Source organism: Bactrocera oleae, chromosome 6 (genome assembly GCF_042242935.1).
Source record: "Bactrocera oleae isolate idBacOlea1 chromosome 6, idBacOlea1, whole genome shotgun sequence".
Lineage (NCBI taxonomy): Eukaryota > Metazoa > Arthropoda > Insecta > Diptera > Tephritidae > Bactrocera > Bactrocera oleae.
The window spans coordinates 39,175,611-39,197,644 of NC_091540.1; the positions used below are offsets into that span (position 1 = coordinate 39,175,611).

General features: G+C 34.8%; 1 protein-coding gene across 3 annotated transcripts in view; it reads right to left on the bottom strand.

Moving 5' to 3' along the window:
- Positions 1-19,965, bottom strand: part of MCU (mitochondrial calcium uniporter) — a 147,686-nt gene extending 127,721 nt beyond the window's left edge. For 2 of the 3 annotated variants that reach the window (XM_070110874.1, XM_036365229.2), the window contains exon 1: positions 19,282-19,965. In XM_070110874.1, coding sequence (XP_069966975.1) covers positions 19,282-19,392 — 111 coding nt within the window. In that variant the 5' untranslated portion in view covers positions 19,393-19,965. The remainder of the gene's footprint in view (positions 1-19,281) is intronic. The other variant, XM_036365243.2, reaches the window with a different exon arrangement.
- Between the last annotated feature and the right edge of the window lie 2,069 nt (positions 19,966-22,034).

Genomic DNA, 22,034 nt, shown 5'->3' on the forward strand with positions numbered 1-22,034 from the left:
TTTTTACTCAAGTTACAGCTTGCACGGACGGACGGACGGACAGACGGACGGACGGAGGGACGAAGAGACAGTCACCCGGATTTCAACTCGTTCTTCATCCTGATCATTTATATATATAATATAACCCTATATCTAACTCAATTTAGGTGATACAAACAACCGTTAGGTGAGCAAAACTATTATACTCTGTAGCAACAGGTTGCGAGAGTAGTAATTGTTCCCATTGCTCAGCTATACTTGAGAACTTATTTTCAAGCCAGACGTTTCTAATTCAGAACTGCGGTGTCCCGCCCATCATCCTATTTTTACACGGGCTGCTATAAAACGCTCTTGTGCAATCCTGGGTGTAAAATATAATGTCTGCACGCATTCCGTTATTGATTTATCACAGTTTTAGTAGTTTTTAGCAAAACCATTATATGGGGAGCGTGCGGGGTTATCATTCAGTTTCACCTATTTTCACACTATCGGAAGAAGATTTTCAAATTTAAGGTGCCCCCCCTAATGTGATTCGTTGTGTCAATTTTGAGTTATGTATCTTAATTTACGGCTTAGTTATAGCACTTTATACGTTTTCGATTATTGACGCTATGTGGGCGTGGCAGTAGTCCGATTTCGTCCATCTACGAATTCGTTCTTACCTTATTTCCAAGTAACACGTGCACCGCTCGGCATGTCGCAACTCTACCACTAAAACAACGCAGAACAGCAAACTCTGATTGGTACATAATCATTTTTTTGCCAGTTGTTTTACAAGAAATCAGGAAAACAAATCGCCGAGAACGGATTACCCTTTATCACGACAATGCGAGCTCTCTTGATGAGTTATCCGCCGTATAGTCCTGACTTTGAACTGAATGACTTCTTTTTATTCCCTATTTTTTAGAAAATACCTTAACAGAATGGGAAAACTCGAAAAGCCATTATGCCTATACAACGAAGCGACTGAAGACGAGTTTTAACAAACATTCTGGAACACTTTCTTTAGATGCGTGCGATGGCAACGGGAACGCATCGCAGTAGAAGTTCTGGTTGGCGCAATAAGCGCGGTTATGGTAGATGTAACATATTATCTTCTGTTGTGTCAGTTTGGAAAATATTGTGTGCGTTTTTAATCTTTGTAGGACAATTAGAACCACTCGTGTTAATTTTTGGAATAATATTAGGTTGTCATAACGTGTACATATTACGCTTATGTTATTACAGTGAAAATAAAAAGCTGTCACAATTGTCACCGATTTCCAAATCTATGCAAAAGTTTATTGCAAATTTAAATGAGTTCAAAACAACAATGGCGCCAGTCTGTCCGCAGGAGATACGGAGCACAAACCGTATACGTTTGCGGCGTGGAAGTGGCACGTAATGCATAAAAATGAATTTGCACAAATCGTGTTTTCGCGGAGGTGGCAATGTTTCGCTTTGCACAGTTGTTTATTGCAGTTGTGTTGGACATAAAATAATGAGATTATTTATAGCTAGATTGCGAATGCCAAACAGGACTTCATACATTTCAGCGGATGTGCGTATCAGCACTTGGAGAGCAAATACACAAAAAAATTTTGTCTAAGCTGGAGAATTGAGAATTCAATGAAAGCGCACACAAATAGCACAATATATTATTTCGACGAAATGAAGCAATCAAAAGCATTTTACGATTGCTGGAAATGAGCAGCAAAGCAGCTGAAATATGTTTAGCTTCAAATTCAACAAGGTGATATGAGTACTCCACACACTGAAGCTCAAGCGGTCTTTAGCAACTTAGCCACTTGCTTTAACACAGCTTTTTACTTGGCTCGGAAATAGAGAGCAACAGCGAATGAATGAAATCTGGAATTAAAAATTAAACCAACTCAAATGCGGTTTCAACTCGAACACAAATGAAATATTAAATCTTTATAGCACATACATATAACTCACATTTCTCTCCCATCCTATATCAATTGACCGTGCCGAAGAACAAATTGCTGTGAAATGTCACAGACGCCTTGATTAGGGTCACTGCACAGGAACAATAACGTAGTTTGAGAATTTCTTTTATTTATTGCGAGCAGACAAACCACGATAGCTACCGATCATATTGCTCGGAGTGGAAATTGTACTAAACTGCTAAAGAAAATCCATTGCCTCGAAAAAAAGGCGAGACGTATGAAGATCAAAGATAAAAGAAAAGTTGTGAATTGGGTGACAAGGTTTAAGTCAGATATACAATTGTACTCCAGCATCTTGTTTGCTCACAACTTTGTTTTACACGCCTGTGCATATATTGACTGTGAGGATTATGTCAAACCAAATTAGCATGCACTCTAATAAATTACCCTATAAAATAATAATTATCTATATACAGTTATACATTGAAGAAAAAAGGCTTTGGCTTAATCTGAGTTTATGGTATTCATAGAGTCATATCAAACTCTACACAGCTGCGACAACAAAAGCATAAAGCATGAAATTACGAAGGAGCAAACAGCAGTGTTAAGCCCACCATAAATTCATATTTGAACAAAATTAATCTATGAATAATGACATATTTTTGGTCGAATTTATACTGGGTATAACATAATGATTTGTACGCGTTTATTGTGAAATTCTAAAAATCGCTTTTATATACGCTTTGAGTTCTCCAATTGTAGGGCGTAACTAACCGGTGGTTTTAAATTGAAGCTAAATGCAAATAACTGCCATACAAACTGACCGATCAAAATCAAGTTCTTTAAGGAATTTTTTTGTATTTGTGAAGGGTTTTATAGCTTCGGGGCAACCGAAGTTAAAGTTTTTTCTTGTTGTTTTATTAAGTTTTATCTCTATAGGTCATTTAGTGTACTTGTATGTGTGGCAGCTGTTTGTTTCGACGCCAAAAGTGTGTCTGGCTAGTTTTACCATTGAAAAAGAAATTTAAGAATGAGTTTGTGTGAAATTTTGTGGTTCCAATAGAAACATGTTACGGAATCATTGAAAATATGGCAGAGGTATTTAAGGGAATCCACTTTATCAGGAACACAAGTATTTGAGTGGCTAGTAGCGAGTCGCCCCTCCAGCTCTGTTAATGACGATAACAACGAAAAAGTTAAAGAAACATGGCTTGAAAATCATCGTATTGACATCGGAGAAATAGCAAAGGATCTTAATATATATAATATTATAAATCGACTCAATACAGTTTGGTTACTGTTGTGTTACCAAAAGATCTGAATCTTTTACAAAAACGACGTACGTACGTAATTCAGCACCTATCATTGCTCGCGCCATGACTTGGGTTTATGAATATGATGTTGAAGCAAGTTGAAACCATCCAACAACCAGCGAATTGCTTTCAAAAATGAGCCGAAACTGAATAAACCAAAATTCGCTGAAGACATTGAGGGCCATCACAGTCGAGACTCATAAAAAGTGTGTGGAAAAGAGAATTTTTGTCAGTCCCAGTCACATTTGATCAGATATATCAACGAAACTTTCTATGTCCTACACAAATCTGTTAAACTGACGCCATAATGAGACCTTTGGGATCTGGTAAAATGTTTAGTTTCACCGCATGGGCACCAAGCGGTCAGCGACCGAAAAAAATTCCTATTGCAACCTTGCGACTGCATAATCATTAGCGATTTGCGTTTGCAAAACTTACAAAATGAAAAGTGATATAGAAGTACATTGCAACACGAAAGTGCCACCTGCTTCCCATATGGTACTAATGAAACATGGCTGCCTTTGCTTGCGACTTCTTTTGACTGGAAGTTTCCAGAGATTTCGCAATGACCTAGAGGCCATATTTCCTTTAAAATGCAACTGCCCGCCTTACACACAGTGAGTAAACTATGTGTAAAGTTGCTTCCAAAACTCATATCTAGAATCTTAAGAAGATGAGGTGCAACCATTCCTATTTTCCAATAAAATATGAACTGGTTGTGCTTCCAACCATTATAAAAACCTGAGTTTGGTCAAGAGCATGATTGCATATACTTCCAAAGTGGCAATCGCTCTTGAATATTTTATGTTTTGTGTATATTGTTCATATTTGGGGGATTTATTTTGCAAAAAATGCTAGCGGCGTCTACTTTTTTGTGAAAACCATGGCACTTATACAAACAGGGCTCTCATGCAAGATCCATAGACTGGCACCAAACCATTCACTAATTTATTTGTACATTAATTACTATGTGTCACTCATACTTCATTAACACTAGAATTATTAAATGACGTTTATTTCTTGATAAAACCATTTTCAGGGCATACTATGACATTAATTTGTTATGTAACCAAAGAATTAAAAAAATTACTTACGCTGACAAATCTTAATAGCAAGCAATTGCCTGCCGACATAAGTTGTCAAACATTTTCTGCTTTTGACATCTGTCAACCCTTAAAAGCGCCGTTAAATTAAGCCGGCAAGTGATAAAATGTATCAATGTTAACTTAATCAATAATTGAGAGATTGGACAGAGTGAATAAGTAAAATAAAATGAGCGCACAGTACAGTCTAGATAAGTTAGGGCGAACCCCAGCAGATATCAATGTTTTTTGTAAGCGAGTGACAAACGAACGCTCAATTGAGTTAAATTCTACATGAATAGTTATTTTTTCGCTCGCTTACAAGGCTGTTGGGTAATAATTTTGCAATAAAATAAATTGATCAAAATAAAAAACATTGATCAAGTAAACAAAGGAGTACAAATAACAGGACTGCATTCTAACGTTTGGCCATGAAATAAGCAGAAGAACTTTCATTGCAAGATAAAGTACATAATTTACATTTTTTTTAGATAAACACACAATGCATCTTGTTTCCCTCGGTTCTTGACATAGTAGAACTGAATATGAAAATCGGACTTTACGGTAGTCCCCCAGCTTTTGATAAATGAATCTAAAAGTTTGCACACATTTTTTTCATCCCCAGATACGAGGAACCGCTTAAATTGGATTGCTATAGCATATAGCTGTCATACAAACTAATCGATAAAAATCAAGTCTTTGTATAGAAAACTTTTTATTTGACAAGATATCTTCACGAAATTCGGCAAGGATTATTGTTGTCCAAGGCAAAGCTATAATATTTTAACATATTATTCTGATCGGGGCGCTATGGCATATATCTGCTATACAATCTGATCGATCAAAATCAATATGAGATATTTGTATACCATTTATGGTATGTACATGTGAAGGGAATTTCAACTTCGGTGCAGCCGAATTTAACGTTTTTTCTTGTTTTTCTTTTTAAAATTTACAGCTGCTTAATTATCTGTCAAATCTTAATATTTTTAGTTTGGCAACATCAATGAAACTTGACTAAAATTTGTTAAAGTTCGTAATACCAAAATAGAAATTTGTTAAGTTGAATAGCCTTAGCTTCAATTCAACTGAGTCGGGTCTTAAACCGCAACAGGGATAATAATAACCAAAAAAAGCTTTCAGAATTTAAAAGTAGTCCCTAAATAAAGATAATATATAATAGACGTGTCCACTTAAAGTCATTGCCTCTGTGTACCATCCCACATTCGTTCACATAATGCAGTGTTTACTGTACACGTCATGTGCTGTTGTTTGTATATCTTACATATGAACTAGTATATGTACATATGTATGTAAGAGTGTGGGTAAGCATGCCGAACTATAAACACTGGCCCGGCGGGTACTAAATTTAAATTTTGAATATTTGGATATGTGTCAGCATTAATCAGATAAGCGACAATAGAGGCATTAAATGCGAAGTCAAGCAGCATAAATGGCCGAATTAAATTTTGACAAAGTGCCGAGAAAACGCCCCGTGCCCACCCCACACACATACACACACATATGCATGCAAACGTAAATAAACACTTTTAAGAGTTTAAGCAAATGTATTCAAAGAGTGAGTTTGTAAATAAAGCGTGGAAATTATGTTTGGGTGTGTGTATGCACGAAATGGCAGCGATCGCGTGAGCCAAAACCATTGCCAACAGCTTTCAGGCACAAAACAGCAGACTTATAGTGCAAACATATACATAAGTGTACATGTAGTGGAACATGCCACATACACACATACACATGTACATAACTATACGCACATACATAAAAGCCGCAAATATTGCTAGCTAATTCTCACCACAAAGTGTTGACAAATATTTGTACAACTTGACATCAACCAAAGACAACAGACGACTACAATAAAAACAGCAACAATGGTGAAATCATTAGCATGAGTTGGACAAGTTGAAGTATCTCAAAAGTTGCATTATTTCATATCTTTGTGTTAGTAACTGTGGAAATTATTAATATTTGAAGTAACTTGATTTATATTTTAAAGGGGTGTGAGACCATTCTAGATGCATATGTAGATGTAGGGCATCCGTTATATCTCAAGTTAGTTTTTTACACCATGTCGTATGACCAATACAGAATTTATTAAGCATGCCTTCAAAGCTTTAATTGTATTTGTTTTAGAGATAAAAAATTTAACGCAAAGGATCAAAAATCAGGTGTTAAAAAATGAGAAAAGTTAAGTACTGACCATATTTTAGAGCAAAAACTGAAACTTCAGAGGTGTTAGCAAAAAAAATCAACTTGGGAAAATAGCGGACATCCTAATATACATAAGAATAGAAAAATTTAATAATTTCACTGTGATTTTGAACTTGAAACGAATAAGGAATGGCAATTTACTATCATTTTGTGGGATATCTTCCCTTCCTTCGATTTATTTATTTTTAGCAACTAAAACTAGTATTTATTTAATCAAGTAAAAACATGAAATCTGCCGAAAAAGAAAATACGTGAGCTCTGACTTCCATTACAGCTTTTCAGGGTACTTCGGATTCGCGTTACACAATTACCACTGTAAATGTTTTATTTATGAGAACTAAATCTGGAACTATATGTGCTGATTCTTATAGCTGATTCAGACATTTGCTTTAACAGATAAGTTCGACGTATGCTTTTGTATGAGTTCGTTCACATGGAGGTGAAGTAAAGCAAAGCGAAGGAAAATGTTGAGCAACTCTTAGTTTTTATGTTTTGTCAGGAAACAGCTGCCATTTTTATAAGAGAGAAGCACAATAAGCAAAGCATTCACTCGTTGTAAAAATGAGTCCTCAAGCAATGCGAGGAAATTATGTATGTGAATCGGCTAATAGAGTCTTTCAACGAAACGTACTTGGACCTTAAGAAATTTTTTCAAAAAGTATCCCATGACAGCAATAATAATAACAGGTACCCTATGATAGTAAATAACAACTGATGGTCGAGAAGTTTTATTCGATTTTATATCGTTATAGACAATGTTCTCAACTCTCAACGTTAACCCCCTAACTCCCCTAAAAAATAATTATAATTAAAATAAATAATAAATTTTTTTACATATACAATTATAATAATATTTATAAATATAAATAATCAAATATTATTGAATTAATAATAAATGTAAAATTATAAGTAAAAAGTAAAAATCAATTCTTCAAGCACCGAATCTTTTTGTATCTGCTCTGCTAAACAACAAAGAAAACTCTTACAGCAGAACAACATAAATTGTAATACCGATTGCTCCAGCAGACCGCGATTAGTTACCAACCGCTTCAGATATGGATCGGTTTTGTTGAGATTCAGCAGCGTTTCGCAGATGGAAATTAGGTTCATGAAGTTTTTTGCGTTAACTCGTGTGTTACCCATAAATCGACCTTCTTTTTGTGGTCCAGGTGGTTTTCTGTGCCTTGTTTAGCTTCTGGGTAATCGACACAGTGCTAACAAGGCGCTCGGACTCAATGATTTCCATTATTTGACCGATAATTGGCCTTCCAGACTGAGGTAAGCACCTTTTACATCAAATTACCGGAACGGAATCGACGTAAGATCACAAACACTATTTACATTATCAGAATCTTGACTTGCGTTTTATAGACTAGGATCGCATATTTTGAATGAAGTGTACTACAACTAATGGAATGTTTTTCAGGGCAAATTAACTTTTTGTCTTTCAACATTCCTGCTCCGAAAAAACTTGGCTGCTGCTATTTGGTACTCGATGAAAAGCAATTTTTCTGGTTCTTGCGGGGTAAATATTTATGTTTTCTATTAACTGCCGTTTTTCATAACCTCAATCTTGTCAGATACAGTTATATATAATACATTTTTCTCCATAAAATATAATTCTTAATAATCAAAAGAAAGCTTCTACATATACTAGTAGAAAATTTGTATTTTCAGGGTTCTTATTTCATATTACAATACTTTATAAACTTTTCCAATGACAAACAATTTCCCACCAAGAAGCAACCAAAATATGCACAAATAGAATTGGAACAATAAAAAATGTTAATATCGTATGCACCGAAGCTAGAATACCCATCACAAATAAAAAATTTTCTATACAAGAATTTGATTCCGATTTTTTAGTGTATGGCAGATAATCTATAGTGATCCTATTTCTGTGGTTCTGACAAATGAGAAGCTTCTTGGTGAGAGGATGAGTGCAAAATTTCAGATCGTCACGCCAACGTGTTACAAACTTCGTGGCCTGTTCAGGGTATAAAAATATAAAATTTTGGGTTGCTTTTTATCAAAGGCAAGTTAAAGTAAATATTTGCAAGAAATTCGAAGACGCTGCGAAGTACCCGTCATCAGATAATTTATTAACAAGCAACATTAATGAAATTCTCAGTTGCCGAAATAAACAAGAAAGCATAAATTGAAATAAAAGCTACACACATACAAACGCAGGTACCTTTTTCATGATACCATTTCAGGTAGAAAAACAGCAATAATAAAATCAAATTTTCCTTTTGTGAACTGTCGCCGACAGATCGTAAGTGATTTCATTTCATACCGAAAAGCAATCAGTTGACTCTCTCGGGACAATCGCTCAAAACGCAGCGCAAAATTGGAAAAGCGATTTGCAAGTGTAGGTGTGTGTATGCCGCACGGTAGTTTATTCAAATAAAGAAAAATGGAGACTGTCAAAATATACAAAAATCGCTGGAAATAAGGTGGAACCGCTTCTATTCGCACACACTTCCCACTAACTGTTCTTCAAAACCATCTTATTTTAAAATCGCTACTAAAGTCACCAGTATATTTACAGTAATAAAGAGAGAAGGAGAAACTTCGCAGTCCGCGACGGTTCCGCACCCAAAATGATTACGCAAATAGTCGAGGGTCACAAAATTCCTTGCAAATTAATTCCACGAAAAAATGTGCGCCTCAATGCTAATTATCCTCGTTCATTTGTAGAACGATAGCCAGAAACGCACACCGCAAAATGGGCGAAAAAGACGACTGAAGCACCTAAAAAGGACGCGAATTCTACATTTAAAGATAATTTTTATTCGCACGAATGTAAATGCAATTACGTTGCGTGGTAATTAAATTGCTGTTGTTTTTGCATGTGACGATAGGAAAGCTAGTGGGGGGATGGCACACTGATAAGCGTACAATATTAGGTAAAATGATAAATGTGCGAAAATAAACAGCTGCCCTAATTTGTCAGGCAAATTGCGTAGGAAAAAGAATTTTTATAAATCAGAGCTGAAACAAATACTCAAGCAAGTACGGAGACACACACACACATGCAAAGGCATACACTGTGTACAAATTTCATGTATTTCGTATTGCTCACGATATTTTTAGCTGCAAATTTTTGATTCCACATTAAAATGTGTAAATGAATATACATAATATATAGACAAACATAAAGCTGGTGAGAAAAAATACACATTTTTAAACATTGAGTTATCGGCCGTAAGTAAACTGGTTCAAAAAAATAATCTCTATTGATGATAATGGCATTTCCTGCTATTAATAATTGCTATTGCGTTTCCTGAACCACACGAGAATTTGACTCAATCCAGAAGCGACCATTGTTTTTGTTGACGAAGCAATTAAGCCAGAAATGGGCCTCATCTGAGGAGATGATTTTTCGTTGAACGTTTTAAGCGTTTTTTTCGAAAACCTGAATTTGCGTTGTACCAGGGTGAAAAGTGACATGATGAAGTGGCACACCCTACTGAACACACTGAGAAAATATGACACAAGGCCGCAAAACACATGGCCGCCACGAGCTGTCAAAATCACGTCATCCCAATTGGTAGACGCTATAGAACTACGCTGCTATGTGTTCAATAATGAGAGGATTAAGTTTTAAAATATGTTTAAAATTAAATTTTTAGGCGAAAAAAAGGAAAATCGTTCACAATCTATTATAAAGACAACTAAAAAGTAAAATCTATAGTGTCTCCTTAAAAAATAAAACTTTATACTTATACTCAATAATATATCTGGCACAAAATTGTTTTAGGATTAGTTGCCTACGTTGCTTATTTTTTACAAGATGTGTTCTAAAAGTAACCAAAATACTATGTTAATAAAAAATTTAGTTAAGGTTTTTTTTTGGTGTCCAAATATCACATATTTCCATCCCAACAAAATCCAAGAAAAAAATTGGTTAAAATTGATGTAGACTCTTAAAATGAAGGCGCTCTGCACAATCTGAGTGATACATCATTTTCTTCCTTGCATTTAGGTTTAATTTTAAGAATTTTTTATTTCACTACTACCTGAATCTTTAAATTGATATCCCACCAAATATGTTAATGTCATGACTGTCATACAACTTTCCTAATATAAAGAATTAAAAGGGTTGTTTTCTAGATAAAATTTGAAAGGTCAGAAAGTATTTTTTTAAAAACTTTAATATTTTATTCTTAATGTAGCATTATCATCAATTCCAATTAACAGGTTCACAATTCTTTGCTATTTTATCTGTTGGCTTTGGTCAAGTCTCAAAGGTATTTGATAATATTCATGAATCTATTGAACGTTCTCTTGGTTTCGAATTTTTTTCTAAACATAAAATTCCTTTTGGCAATTAAATGTCGCAGCTAATTCAAAATTTTCGTTATGCAGATCCAGTGTTGCATTTATACATCATCTCAAGAAAGCCAAACACACCCTGATATGCCAAACTGTCAACTTGTTTACAATGAATAATGGAATAAAACTTTCTTATGATTTGTAAACATAAGTTCGTTTGCATTGCACTTTTCGAGCTCCAATCATTTGCAGGTATAATATATTCGTGAGTTGCTTGCCAAATTTTCTACGAAATCTTGATGACTTTCAGGGTCATCAGGTGCAAATTTCATACGTATTTGCGACGTGTTTCTTCCATTTAGCAAACTATAAATTCTCTGTTGCAAAAAATATTGACAAACCAACATTTTTGGCAATTAGTCAAAATATAAAATATCACAAATCAAATGAAAAGCGTGGAATATTTTCGCTCAATCGGAAACAATTAAGCGGATTTTTTCGAATGTTGTACAAATTATTTTCTAAACTGAGAGGTTTACATGTATATGGCGAAAATTCTGTCAGTTTATCTACTGCATAAATTTATCTATTTGGATTTTAGAAAGGATAATTTTCAGAAAATAATCTGGTTGTTCGTTAATTTATTTATTTAGTGACGTCATAGATTGTGTACACACGAGAAGTCTTTTGTCGCCCAAAAAAGGTTTTTTGTAGTCGAGGGGACGACGAAGAAAAGGGGACCGTCCCGCTCGGGTGGCACGCTTTGTGTTCTTATTCGTAACATTCGCTGCTACACAATTCGGCATTCCTTTTCATTTTGAATCTCTTTTTATGGTTGCAAGAGCGCTCGGTTTCAAAATGAATATTTACATTATGTTCGGAAATTTGAATTTATTATCTATTCTTTGTATGTAATATGCAAATACGTATGTAAAGGTCCATAACATAATAGAAATGTTTTCGAAAATGGTGAAAAATTATAAAAATTAGTAACTCAAAAATATTTTGTTGCATTGCGTACATGAAGCGGACAAGAATATGAAAAAAAATGCAGAAAATTGTCCTAGTTGATTTCCAGAGTATTTACATATGCAATGTTTAGTTCTCCCCCCCGCTCACTTAGAACCTTCAAAATCTTTATCCACTATAGTATAGTTTGAGGACGGCGCTGCTAAAATATCAGGTATTTTTAAACTGATTCTACGCATCATTAGAACATGACCTTCGATTGCTTCTTGGAAGCATAATAACTCATTTAGATAATTTAGCACTCCCTAAACACGCGATGAAAGTGTGCACCATTAATTAAGAATTTAAACTCATTGCCAAAATGTTTATTACAATAATATTAATAAAAGTCAGTTCCACAGAAATACCACTAAAAACTTGCTTTCATTTCTGTAATTGACATGTTTACATCTGATGGAATTTCATAAATTGCAAATCCTCCAGGGAGTTAAATGATTTATTCAATCAAGTAACTACAACATTTATCCGCTTCGACGCACAACTTGTCGGATTAAGAGAGGGTAATATAAATATACGTGTGATATTTACTTCACATACATATGTATATCATACCACCACCATGTGTGCATATCATTAAATTAAACAAAAATCAATAAGTTAATGGCACTGAAGGGTCAATCCAACCAAAAAGAAGTGCAATTCAGAAAAATCCTCGCCTATGAAAGTGGTTTTTCTGCGTGAGGGTTCTTTCTGAAAACCGTAAAAGCATTAAGTACACACTGACGCACCTATTCATGTGCCTATTCGTTTCATTCATTCATTTACGCGTGTACTCATTTTTCAGTCAAAAATTATTCGAGTAAATTGAGCAGAAAATCTGGCAAAATAAATAAAGGCGAGTACATTTGTAGGCAGCATCCTTCAGATTCTGCTTCATTCAACTTTTTGATTCACGGAAGGTAATCCGAAAGAGAGATTTCATATTAATGCGTGTGGGCGTAGCATTGAGGGGTTATATGTTAAACATATATGTATACATGTAATCTATTTCTATAGAAATTACATCATTTGCCACCTCTTCACAAGTTGTATAAACATTAAGTAAATTAAGATTCTCCTTCTGTACTAGTAAAATATTAGAAAAATTACAATTTTTTCACTTACTTGCCTAAAAGATCTGCTAAGACATTTCGACATTTCCGAAGCCTGCAATACGAACTTTACTACAAAAGTATAAATGATTAATTAGTTTATTTGAAGATAAAGTAAAGAGTTTGAATATTAGAAAGCTGAGCTATTCAGCATATTAGACACTTGAACTCCAAAGTGTCTAAAATTGGATATTTAGAAAACTATATCTTGAATTTGATACGATTGCGAACTCTCCACCAAATGATCAACATTTCGGACAAATTTCTCTATGGTGAGGTCTAATTTAGTAGGTTAAAGCTTAGCGTTTATTACTAATATTTAATATCCAGTTTAATGGTCATTCGAATTAGCGGCGTAACATGATTATGTATATAAAGTAACTTAGACCAGTTAAGTACGCCAAAATTTATTTCTTATGTTGCACATCAGAAAGGCGCAGAGAAAAGAAGAAAAATGGCGAATGTGAGATACTGACCTCCGATCCAAAAAGTCGAAGTTCTTAGCTGATGATATTCATATAACTTAAATTCAAAATTGAAGGCTGCTAATCATTAAAATCTATAACAAGAACCTACAGGGTAAATTAAAAAAGCGGAAGACTGTTTGAACCGACACATCAACCAAGATCTGCGATTTGCTGAGAAGGCTTTCGGGACTCTACAAATTTCTTGTATTACTATAGTGATTCCTACAAAATACGAAAGCGCTCAAACTACAGGGTTGACTCAAAGTCTCGCAGTTCGAAAAGCTAACTGTAGTAAATTTATAAATCTAATATAAAATTATACCGAATAAGTTAATTTAAATCAGTATACATTTAAGAATGTTTTTACGACCTTATCAACCGTTCCGCAGCATCCTTGTGACAGATCACATGACTGAGTTTTCAGAACACACAGAAGGCATAGAGGCAATAAATAAGATATCACTCAAGCGAAATAGGTCAAAAAGAACTTTACGTAGGTGAAAAAGATTATAAGAAAACGACTTAACGACTTCTCGGTGCTTATTTATATAAATATACAATATACGCGCGCACAGAAATGCCTTTGCACTGACAAACTAAATGATGACAAGTCCATGTAATGTTGCCATCGTAAGAGCCATGCTAATTGTTGCTAGAGTCAAACTATCGTTGGAAATTCGTGAATTTTTTTCTATGTGTACACACATATATTTCTCATGATTAAGTTATTAAGAAAATAAACGTGTTTATGAATAATAAAAACAAATACTATTATATTCTTGAGTTTCTTTTTTCAGAATTGTAGTCTTATATACGGCATCTATGGTATATATATATTAAAAATCCTAAAACAAAAAAGTAAGATGCAAAAATTTGTGTTTTTTCGTTGTATTTTTTATATATATTTTTTATTTTTTATTTTTTTTTTTGGTTTGGAATGATTCATAAAAATAATTTAAACATTTTGCTTAATTCCTCGGCAAACATCGAGTTCTCAATGTCGGTGACACATATGCGCATAATCTTGTGAGTCATAAACAGAGTAACCTTATCATCTAAATCCGGTACATTTTGCTACAGTTGAATAAATTACGGGCATACTAGTAATAATAAGAACAATATTGCGGTTTTCGGTATACAAGTATATGGAACGTCAAAGTTTTTATCGATAAAGAAATTCTGGCATGATTATTAGTCCGATCAATATACTCGTAACTGAAAGTGCGTGAAAATGTTCAAGACATGTTTAAAAATAACATAATAAAACTCCTCATCGTTCCGGTATGTGGCCGAAAAAAAATTTTTTTTTTTCACGAACTTCAGCGAAACGGTAAGTTTGATCATACAATTATCTCAAACAAAAATTTAAGGTCATAAAAAAGATCTATAAAAAGATAGTTGGCGTGGAAATATGTGTTTAACACTAGAACTACCGACGATTGACGTATACGTACTTCTGCCGGAGGGGTCAAAATGACTTGTTTCTTAAATTACTAAGAGACATATAAAAAAATACAGCAATTTTGACGTTCTTATATATTTTGTAATTTTATGAACAAAACTTGAATATAATCTGAATAATAATAGTAATATAACAGCAGTAACTTTTTAAATAATTATGCATAAAAGCACTAATACTTTTTTATTGGGTTTACTCTTACAAGTATATATGGTCAAAGTACATTTTTCTGTTTTATAAAGTACTGTCGAGAAACGAGACATGTTATCCTTTATTGATTTTGCAAGTTTAGGTAGTTCTCTCTTATTTTGTCTAATAGTGCCAACTGAGGAAGTTCTTTTAGTTATTAGTTTTGTTGCTAATGGCAAATTTGAAAATAAATTATCTGTTGTAACTGTTCTTCCGCAACCAATATATGGTAACTTATAGTTATTTTAAGGCGACAAATTGACCTAATGGTACGGATAATCTCGTTTCGTCTTTTCCGAAGTAGGGCAATGCATTTACAACATATTTACTTTTTACATTCGACGACAAACAGAATTTTATACCAAACTTTTTGGCTTATTTGGCATATACTGCGTAAATCTAGATCTGGTTTATCGAACCGAATTAGCCCAAAAATGTCGGTGAATTTATTTCTGATCATTGTCTTAGAGAACAATTTCGGACCCCATTTTTCGGACCATAAATATAGAAGTTTTAAATTTTTTGCTTCGTTTGCACCACGAGCATATAAGATTCCTAAAAACGCATTCAACTCTGCTAACGATACAGTCCAGTCATGGTTATTTAGAATTTGATGAGCTTTTGCTTCAGTGCAAATTTTTATATGTCTCATAACACTATTGCATAATATCAAAGAAAATGCTGTTCCTACACTACCTTTCATAATATGTCGTTTCGTGTATGCCGTTGGGCCTGACATTTGTTTGAAAATGTGGTGTACTGGTAATCTTCCTGGTGTTGAGCCCTCTTGCAGTTTTTTCCACATACTGCCGTCAACAGATATTTCAGTATCTTGATCGATTACAGACATTTCAACATCCTGATCACTTTCAAACTTAGAAAAAACTTGGACTCTTTTACTTTTTCAACAGTCAGTATCGGATGGCTTGCTTAGACTTTTGTTGTTTGATGGAAGGTATTCATTTTCACTTTCAACTAGATCACTTTCATCATACTCTGTATCGGAACAATTTTCTTCCAAATTATTTATTTCTTTCGATAATTTACTGCTTCGTAAATTTTTCCCATTGTTTCGAATTCTATGGGTTCAAATATTTCTGCAGCTTACGTAATGAAATACTTCTAAAACTTTACAAATATTTTCCGATATAGTTAGGATGAGGTTACAGCGAATATAGTTGTACTAAGAGTGGTGTTTCAATGTTTCTGATAGACGACTGAGTAAGTAATGGCAGTGTTTCTGATCGACTGAGGCTAAGCGCACACTCATCGATAATAAAATTATAAACTTTCTTTTTCTTTTCTTCTTTTAGGCTACGTGCCACAAATAGTTTCCACGATACAACAGAACAGCACCGAAAACCTTGTTTCGTGGGGGGTCAAAATGACTCATCTCGGTATATGTAGGTATACTGCATATAATTTTACAACAAAATAATAAAAAAAAAGAAAACTGTTTTACAGAATTAATTATTTGTATGTTTCAGAAAAAGTCGTACAAAATTTTCAGAAAAAAAATGTACCTGAAATGAGTTGAGAAATGTCAAACAAGTCATTTTGACCCCCCTTGGTAGTTTAGTCTTAATATCGCAGACGACCGCGTACAGCACCTGGCGAAAAGATAAAAAAAAGTTTTTGACAACTACATTGTCATTACTTACGCAGCACCGATATGGGTATAGTGGGACGCAGACGAAGGAACTTTAGACGTGTTAGAACATTGCATTCCGTACAATAAAAGGATGCCTCTTGATATCTCCCATTTAACACTTGCACAGTGAGACCTAGCTAAAGATCATTCCTTGATTACGTCGATGACATAGGACAATTTACCGATTGGACTACGGACGCAACTCAACTCAGACATACAATGAGCGTCATTCACAGTGGAGCTATTAACACCTTCACTAGCTCCCTCCCAGTGCATGGCATCCTTGGAGTCAAACCATCGTCCATTGCAGATGAAGAGATCGAGTTGCCTCGTGAATCTAGGGTAGCCTTTGCGAATCTTCATTCTGGATACTGTAAATTATTCAGTTCAATAAAAATATACCACGCTCCTTAATTATGCTCTAAAGATGCATGGTTTATGTAAAATATCATGTGACATTTAGATTGTTTAGGTTTAGGTTTAGGGAACAGATATGTGTTCCGGATCTAAATGCTGACTAAAGGCTCTCTTTGCTACACGCCAACTAAATAAATATGGATATTTAGTATTTACACTAGTTCCACTCGTTTAACTCGATCAAGTTTTCGAACACTTTGAGCAATGTGTAACTCTTACTCTTAAATTGTATATCTCTGACTCTGCTTTGCTCTTTGTCCAATTTTAGTTTGGCTGTTTTAGCGCGCAAATGAATGCAGCTGTGCGGTCGAGGAGATCGAGCCATGTATATACAATTCTGTGTACAGAAATTTTCTGATTAAATATCAAATAAAGCATTGATTAGTAATTAAATTTGTCAAGAGGTCATCTGCTATTTTTAGCTTGACGCGTGCTTGGCAGCTTTGTGCATTCGGAATCGTGCTTTGAGTGGAATTTATTTAACTTGATTTAATCAGTTCTACTAGGAATGTACGGAATGGATTGAACTATGCAGTTTCATTCTTTTGTCAAAATTTTTATTACATTTCAGCAAATAACAAATGGAAAAAGTGGCGTTCGCTCACTATTTAACACCCATTGGAGGGTATAGCGTTTGCCAATATTGTGAAAGGTTACATTAGCTTTCCACGATGAAATATGAAGTTTGTTTCCAGTTATAGCAATAAAAAAAAAAATAACGAAGTTAATCGTTAACAGCTCGCATGGCGTTTCTAGGGAATGCGTAACTGACAAGCCTGGGCTGAATTGAGCTTTGCAGCCACTATCTATTAGTGGAAGTCCACAATGTATCGGTTATCAACTTTAGCTTATATGCAGTTACCTATTACCTTATCCGAATAGACCATAATCATAATAGAAAATGTCTTTCCATTAGCAGAGCGTTCAAACCCTTAAAACTATCTGTAGCTCCAATAAGAGGGAGTTTCAATTGGCGCAAACACCTTTATGACAATATATGCAGGTTATAGGTAAATACATACAGACATACGAATGTAGGTATAAAATGCAGTTCAATGTGGGTATGCACTGATGAGAGGGCACTCTAAGGTAAATAAAAGCTTTCAAATGTCAACGGCACCGTTGATCGATTCAAAAACCAACAATAATGTTTAATAATATCTTCGGCAAATATAGTGCAAATGGTAGAACGTAAAAACCCTGATGATTTATTATGACACATAGCATCAAGGGACGCATATACTACAACTGTTGTGCAGCTAATTTGGCGCAGAAGATGAAGAATTGTGCTGAAAATATTTTATCAATTTCACCTAGGCAATGTGAAGATGCCTCTGAAAAGAGGCATAGTTATAATTCCTTTGACACCAAAACAAACGAAATGAAGAGCATTAAAAACTTACAAGCGATGTTAAAAAAAGATTTACTAAAATAATATATACATATATATGTATTGCATGTTTATATGTATTTATAATCGTTCCGTTTGTCTGTTCTCCACATTTACAAATTACTCTGCTATGCTCCAAAATACACTCTCTTCTTTTTTACTTTGCCGCTCACTACTCTCCGCTAACTTAATCTTCGAAGCACAAATGCTCCGCAGGCCTACATACATACATACGTAGAAACATACAAACTGGCGAAGCACTGAAGCGTCTTTGTCATTGTTAACCTCCCCACAGTGTCGCGACGCCGCCTCGTTGCTCAGCTGCTGACCAGCGCTAAGGCAGTGGCATCAAATTCTCTGGTTTTTTAGTTAACCGGCTCGTCGGCGTCTATTTTTGCACGCACGCACACAAATATTTTCATAAATATCTACATTAACTCTAAGATAAATTCGATACAGCCGCATAATTTCCATTAGCACTAATAATCATCTCTACACCAACTAAGAATAACAAAGCAGTGGGGTGACCCTTTGGTGTCTATAATTTTGAGGTTTGCTTTCTGCTTTCTGTTCGCTGGTTTAATTAGGCATCAGTGAGCGTTGAATGTCGTTAACCTACATATACACCGACCGAGGAAGATGTTGTAGTGAAATATGCCAAAAATATTCGGACAGCAACTGTCAGACGTCAATGCCGCAGCGTTTTGCGTGGGATTTAGGAGGATGCGAGAGCAGCATAGAACATTTTTCATTTAAACATCCTTTTAAACTGAGCAATCACAGCATTTTGAGTGCCATACTGTTTGTTAACCACTTACCAACAAGTACGGCGCGGTTGGCGTCAGCCGCAGTCCACGGCTCAGATGGCTGCTTAACTCCGTACGTCGCAGTAGCATACGGAAACTTGTTACGCATACGCCTGGCGCCATATTCACCCCGAATCCTGTAACTACACCAGCAATGACACGCCCGCTTATTCGTACGCCCACTTTTGTACCGCTTTGCCGCGCCGTCTACACACCACCGACTAACAATAATAAGCAATAATAACAAAGAACAACCGACAACTTCACTTTGCCGAAAGCTCGCACTCTTGCTGATAGTGATTAAGAAATTTGAATTATTTGTGTAAAACTTGGGATCAGGAACTTCTCTGGGCAATTTTCTTGCTCTACTTATTCACATACTATATTCTATACACTTTTATTATTTTTTCCCTTTTTATTATTTCACTTTGCACAGACACACACACACGAGCCCGCTCGCTCAGTTATACTCCACTGTAGGTAGGTATGTAAATGTGTTTGCCTCTAGCTAAGACAACAAATTCAAACACCGGGGAGCTCACTTGTCGTTGTCGTTAGCTATGGATCGGGCTCCTTGCTCCCTCGTTTGTTTGTTCTTTCGCTTTACAACTGTGCCGCGGCGGCAGACTATGCTCCACAGTGCGAAATAAACTGTCCCCAACACGCGAAGAAGGTTGGCCGACAACTGAAAGTTCTCTTTCGCTTAGCATTTATCATGAACTGCTTTCACTATCTTCCACCTTAGTTGTAGGGTGGCGTTGCCACAGTTGGGAGTTGACTAGTGGCAATTTGGCAAACCGATTAGTTACGGGGCATTTTGTTGATGTGCTTGAGGATTTAATAAGATAACCAATTTACTTTTTATTAAAATTTCGACGAACTATTTCAGAAAGCTGTTACTAGTCTTAAATTATATCTTTAACTTCGGCGCATAAGCTAAATTGTTAATATCGGATATCAAGCAACATAGCACTTTTAATGTAAAATAAAATCTAGAACGCTATTATGTCAATGGAAAGACATAATAGACTCTATAAAAATGATTCGCAAAACATTTTTGATTTGATGAAATAGAATAATTTTGCTTAAAGAAGTATACACAACATTGTAAGTTTCTTAATCAACACGATAGCACACATTGTCGATGTCAGTGTCAAACGCAAAGGTTGAACAATGTTGCATACGCAAAGCACACCTAAATTAAAAATTCGCACGAGAAAAGTTTATGAAGAGAATAAGCTATGCGGAAAGAGAAAGCTTGCTACTAAGCTCTCTTTATTGCTGTACTCTTAACTATGTTGACCTTCACGTGGGTTGAATACTCGTACCAAATGGGCATCATGCATTGAAGTTTTTATTATTTTCGATTACAGGTATATAATCTACATTTCTAAAGAGATATTTTTACATAAACCATCTCTCTGATACTTTTGTAATAAACGTTAAAATTGATTGCTTCGGATTACCTAAATATGCTTATAAACACATGTCTACTACACATATTTCAAATCGGAAGCTTAAATTTTACAAATGGAGCTTTTTCATAAAAAATAGTTGCTTATATAAAAAGCTGAATGAACAGGACGTAGACGTACAAAAGTTTCATTTCCGTTTAGAGCTTTAGCATAACAAAGCTTTTTGGATAGCGTGGTTGAACAAGGTGTAACAAAACCAGGTGTGTATATGCCAAAATATTAAGGATAGCATTATACATACATACATACGAATGCGTCCTTAATAATGCTGCTATTAATCGTTAGGTTTATTTTTACTTACGGCAAAATAGCAGTTATAGAATATGGTAATAAAAAGGGGCGAGATTGAGCTTAAATGAATTTAGCAGAATTATTTTACGATTTAAAATCGGATTATACATAATAAACTGTTACAACTCACTAATTATAATTAAGATACTTGTATAACACTCATAATTGACAACAGGTCCCTTTTTTGCACCAATTATCCCAAAATTTGCGAAAACGTTGATACGTCACGCACACATATGGATCAGATGCGAATAAGCCGTTCTTATGAAAGTTAGAAACGGTACTTGAATTATATGGATCGTTCTTGTCTAATAAGAAACAAAACCTGAAGCAAAATTTAAGGTATCGAAATGTAATTTAGCAAGAGAGCTTTTCTGAGATATGAAAACAGTCCAGCTCAAATTTCATCAGATGGTAAGCTCAAAAATATGGCCACTTAATTTGATTAAAGGTTCTTATCCAGTTATGAATTACCAAAAATATAATTTCTTTGCTGATATATAGAATGAACATACATTTGAAAAGATTTTTCGAACAATTTTAATTTATCCGGCAAATAGTTTCAGAGATACCATTGTATTTGTAAGATTTTTTTAGCTTTGTGTAATCGGCTTCAAAAACTTTAGAATCTAAAAGCGTTTTTCTCAAAGCACTGTTTTCAGAGTCGGTAAGGAAAGTTTCTTCAAAACGACAGAACCGATATACTTGAAGTTTACAACCGACCTTCTTAGAAATATTTGTCAGGTAATGATCGAAGGAATACGATTTTGACAATAATGCGATTTTTTAAGTCACTCAGAAGACAAAATTTTTTCGCTTCTTTTAGGAATCGCCGCGGTCCATCTGCCGATCGGATATGGGAGGCAATAATTGTTCGAAGTTGGTTTTTTTGAATGCTTTTATTAGATTTATACTCAGTATGGATTGTCATTTCGTAATGTACAGACTTATTCCGGAATAACGTATGCAAATCGTGCAAATTTATTACCTAATTAGGGG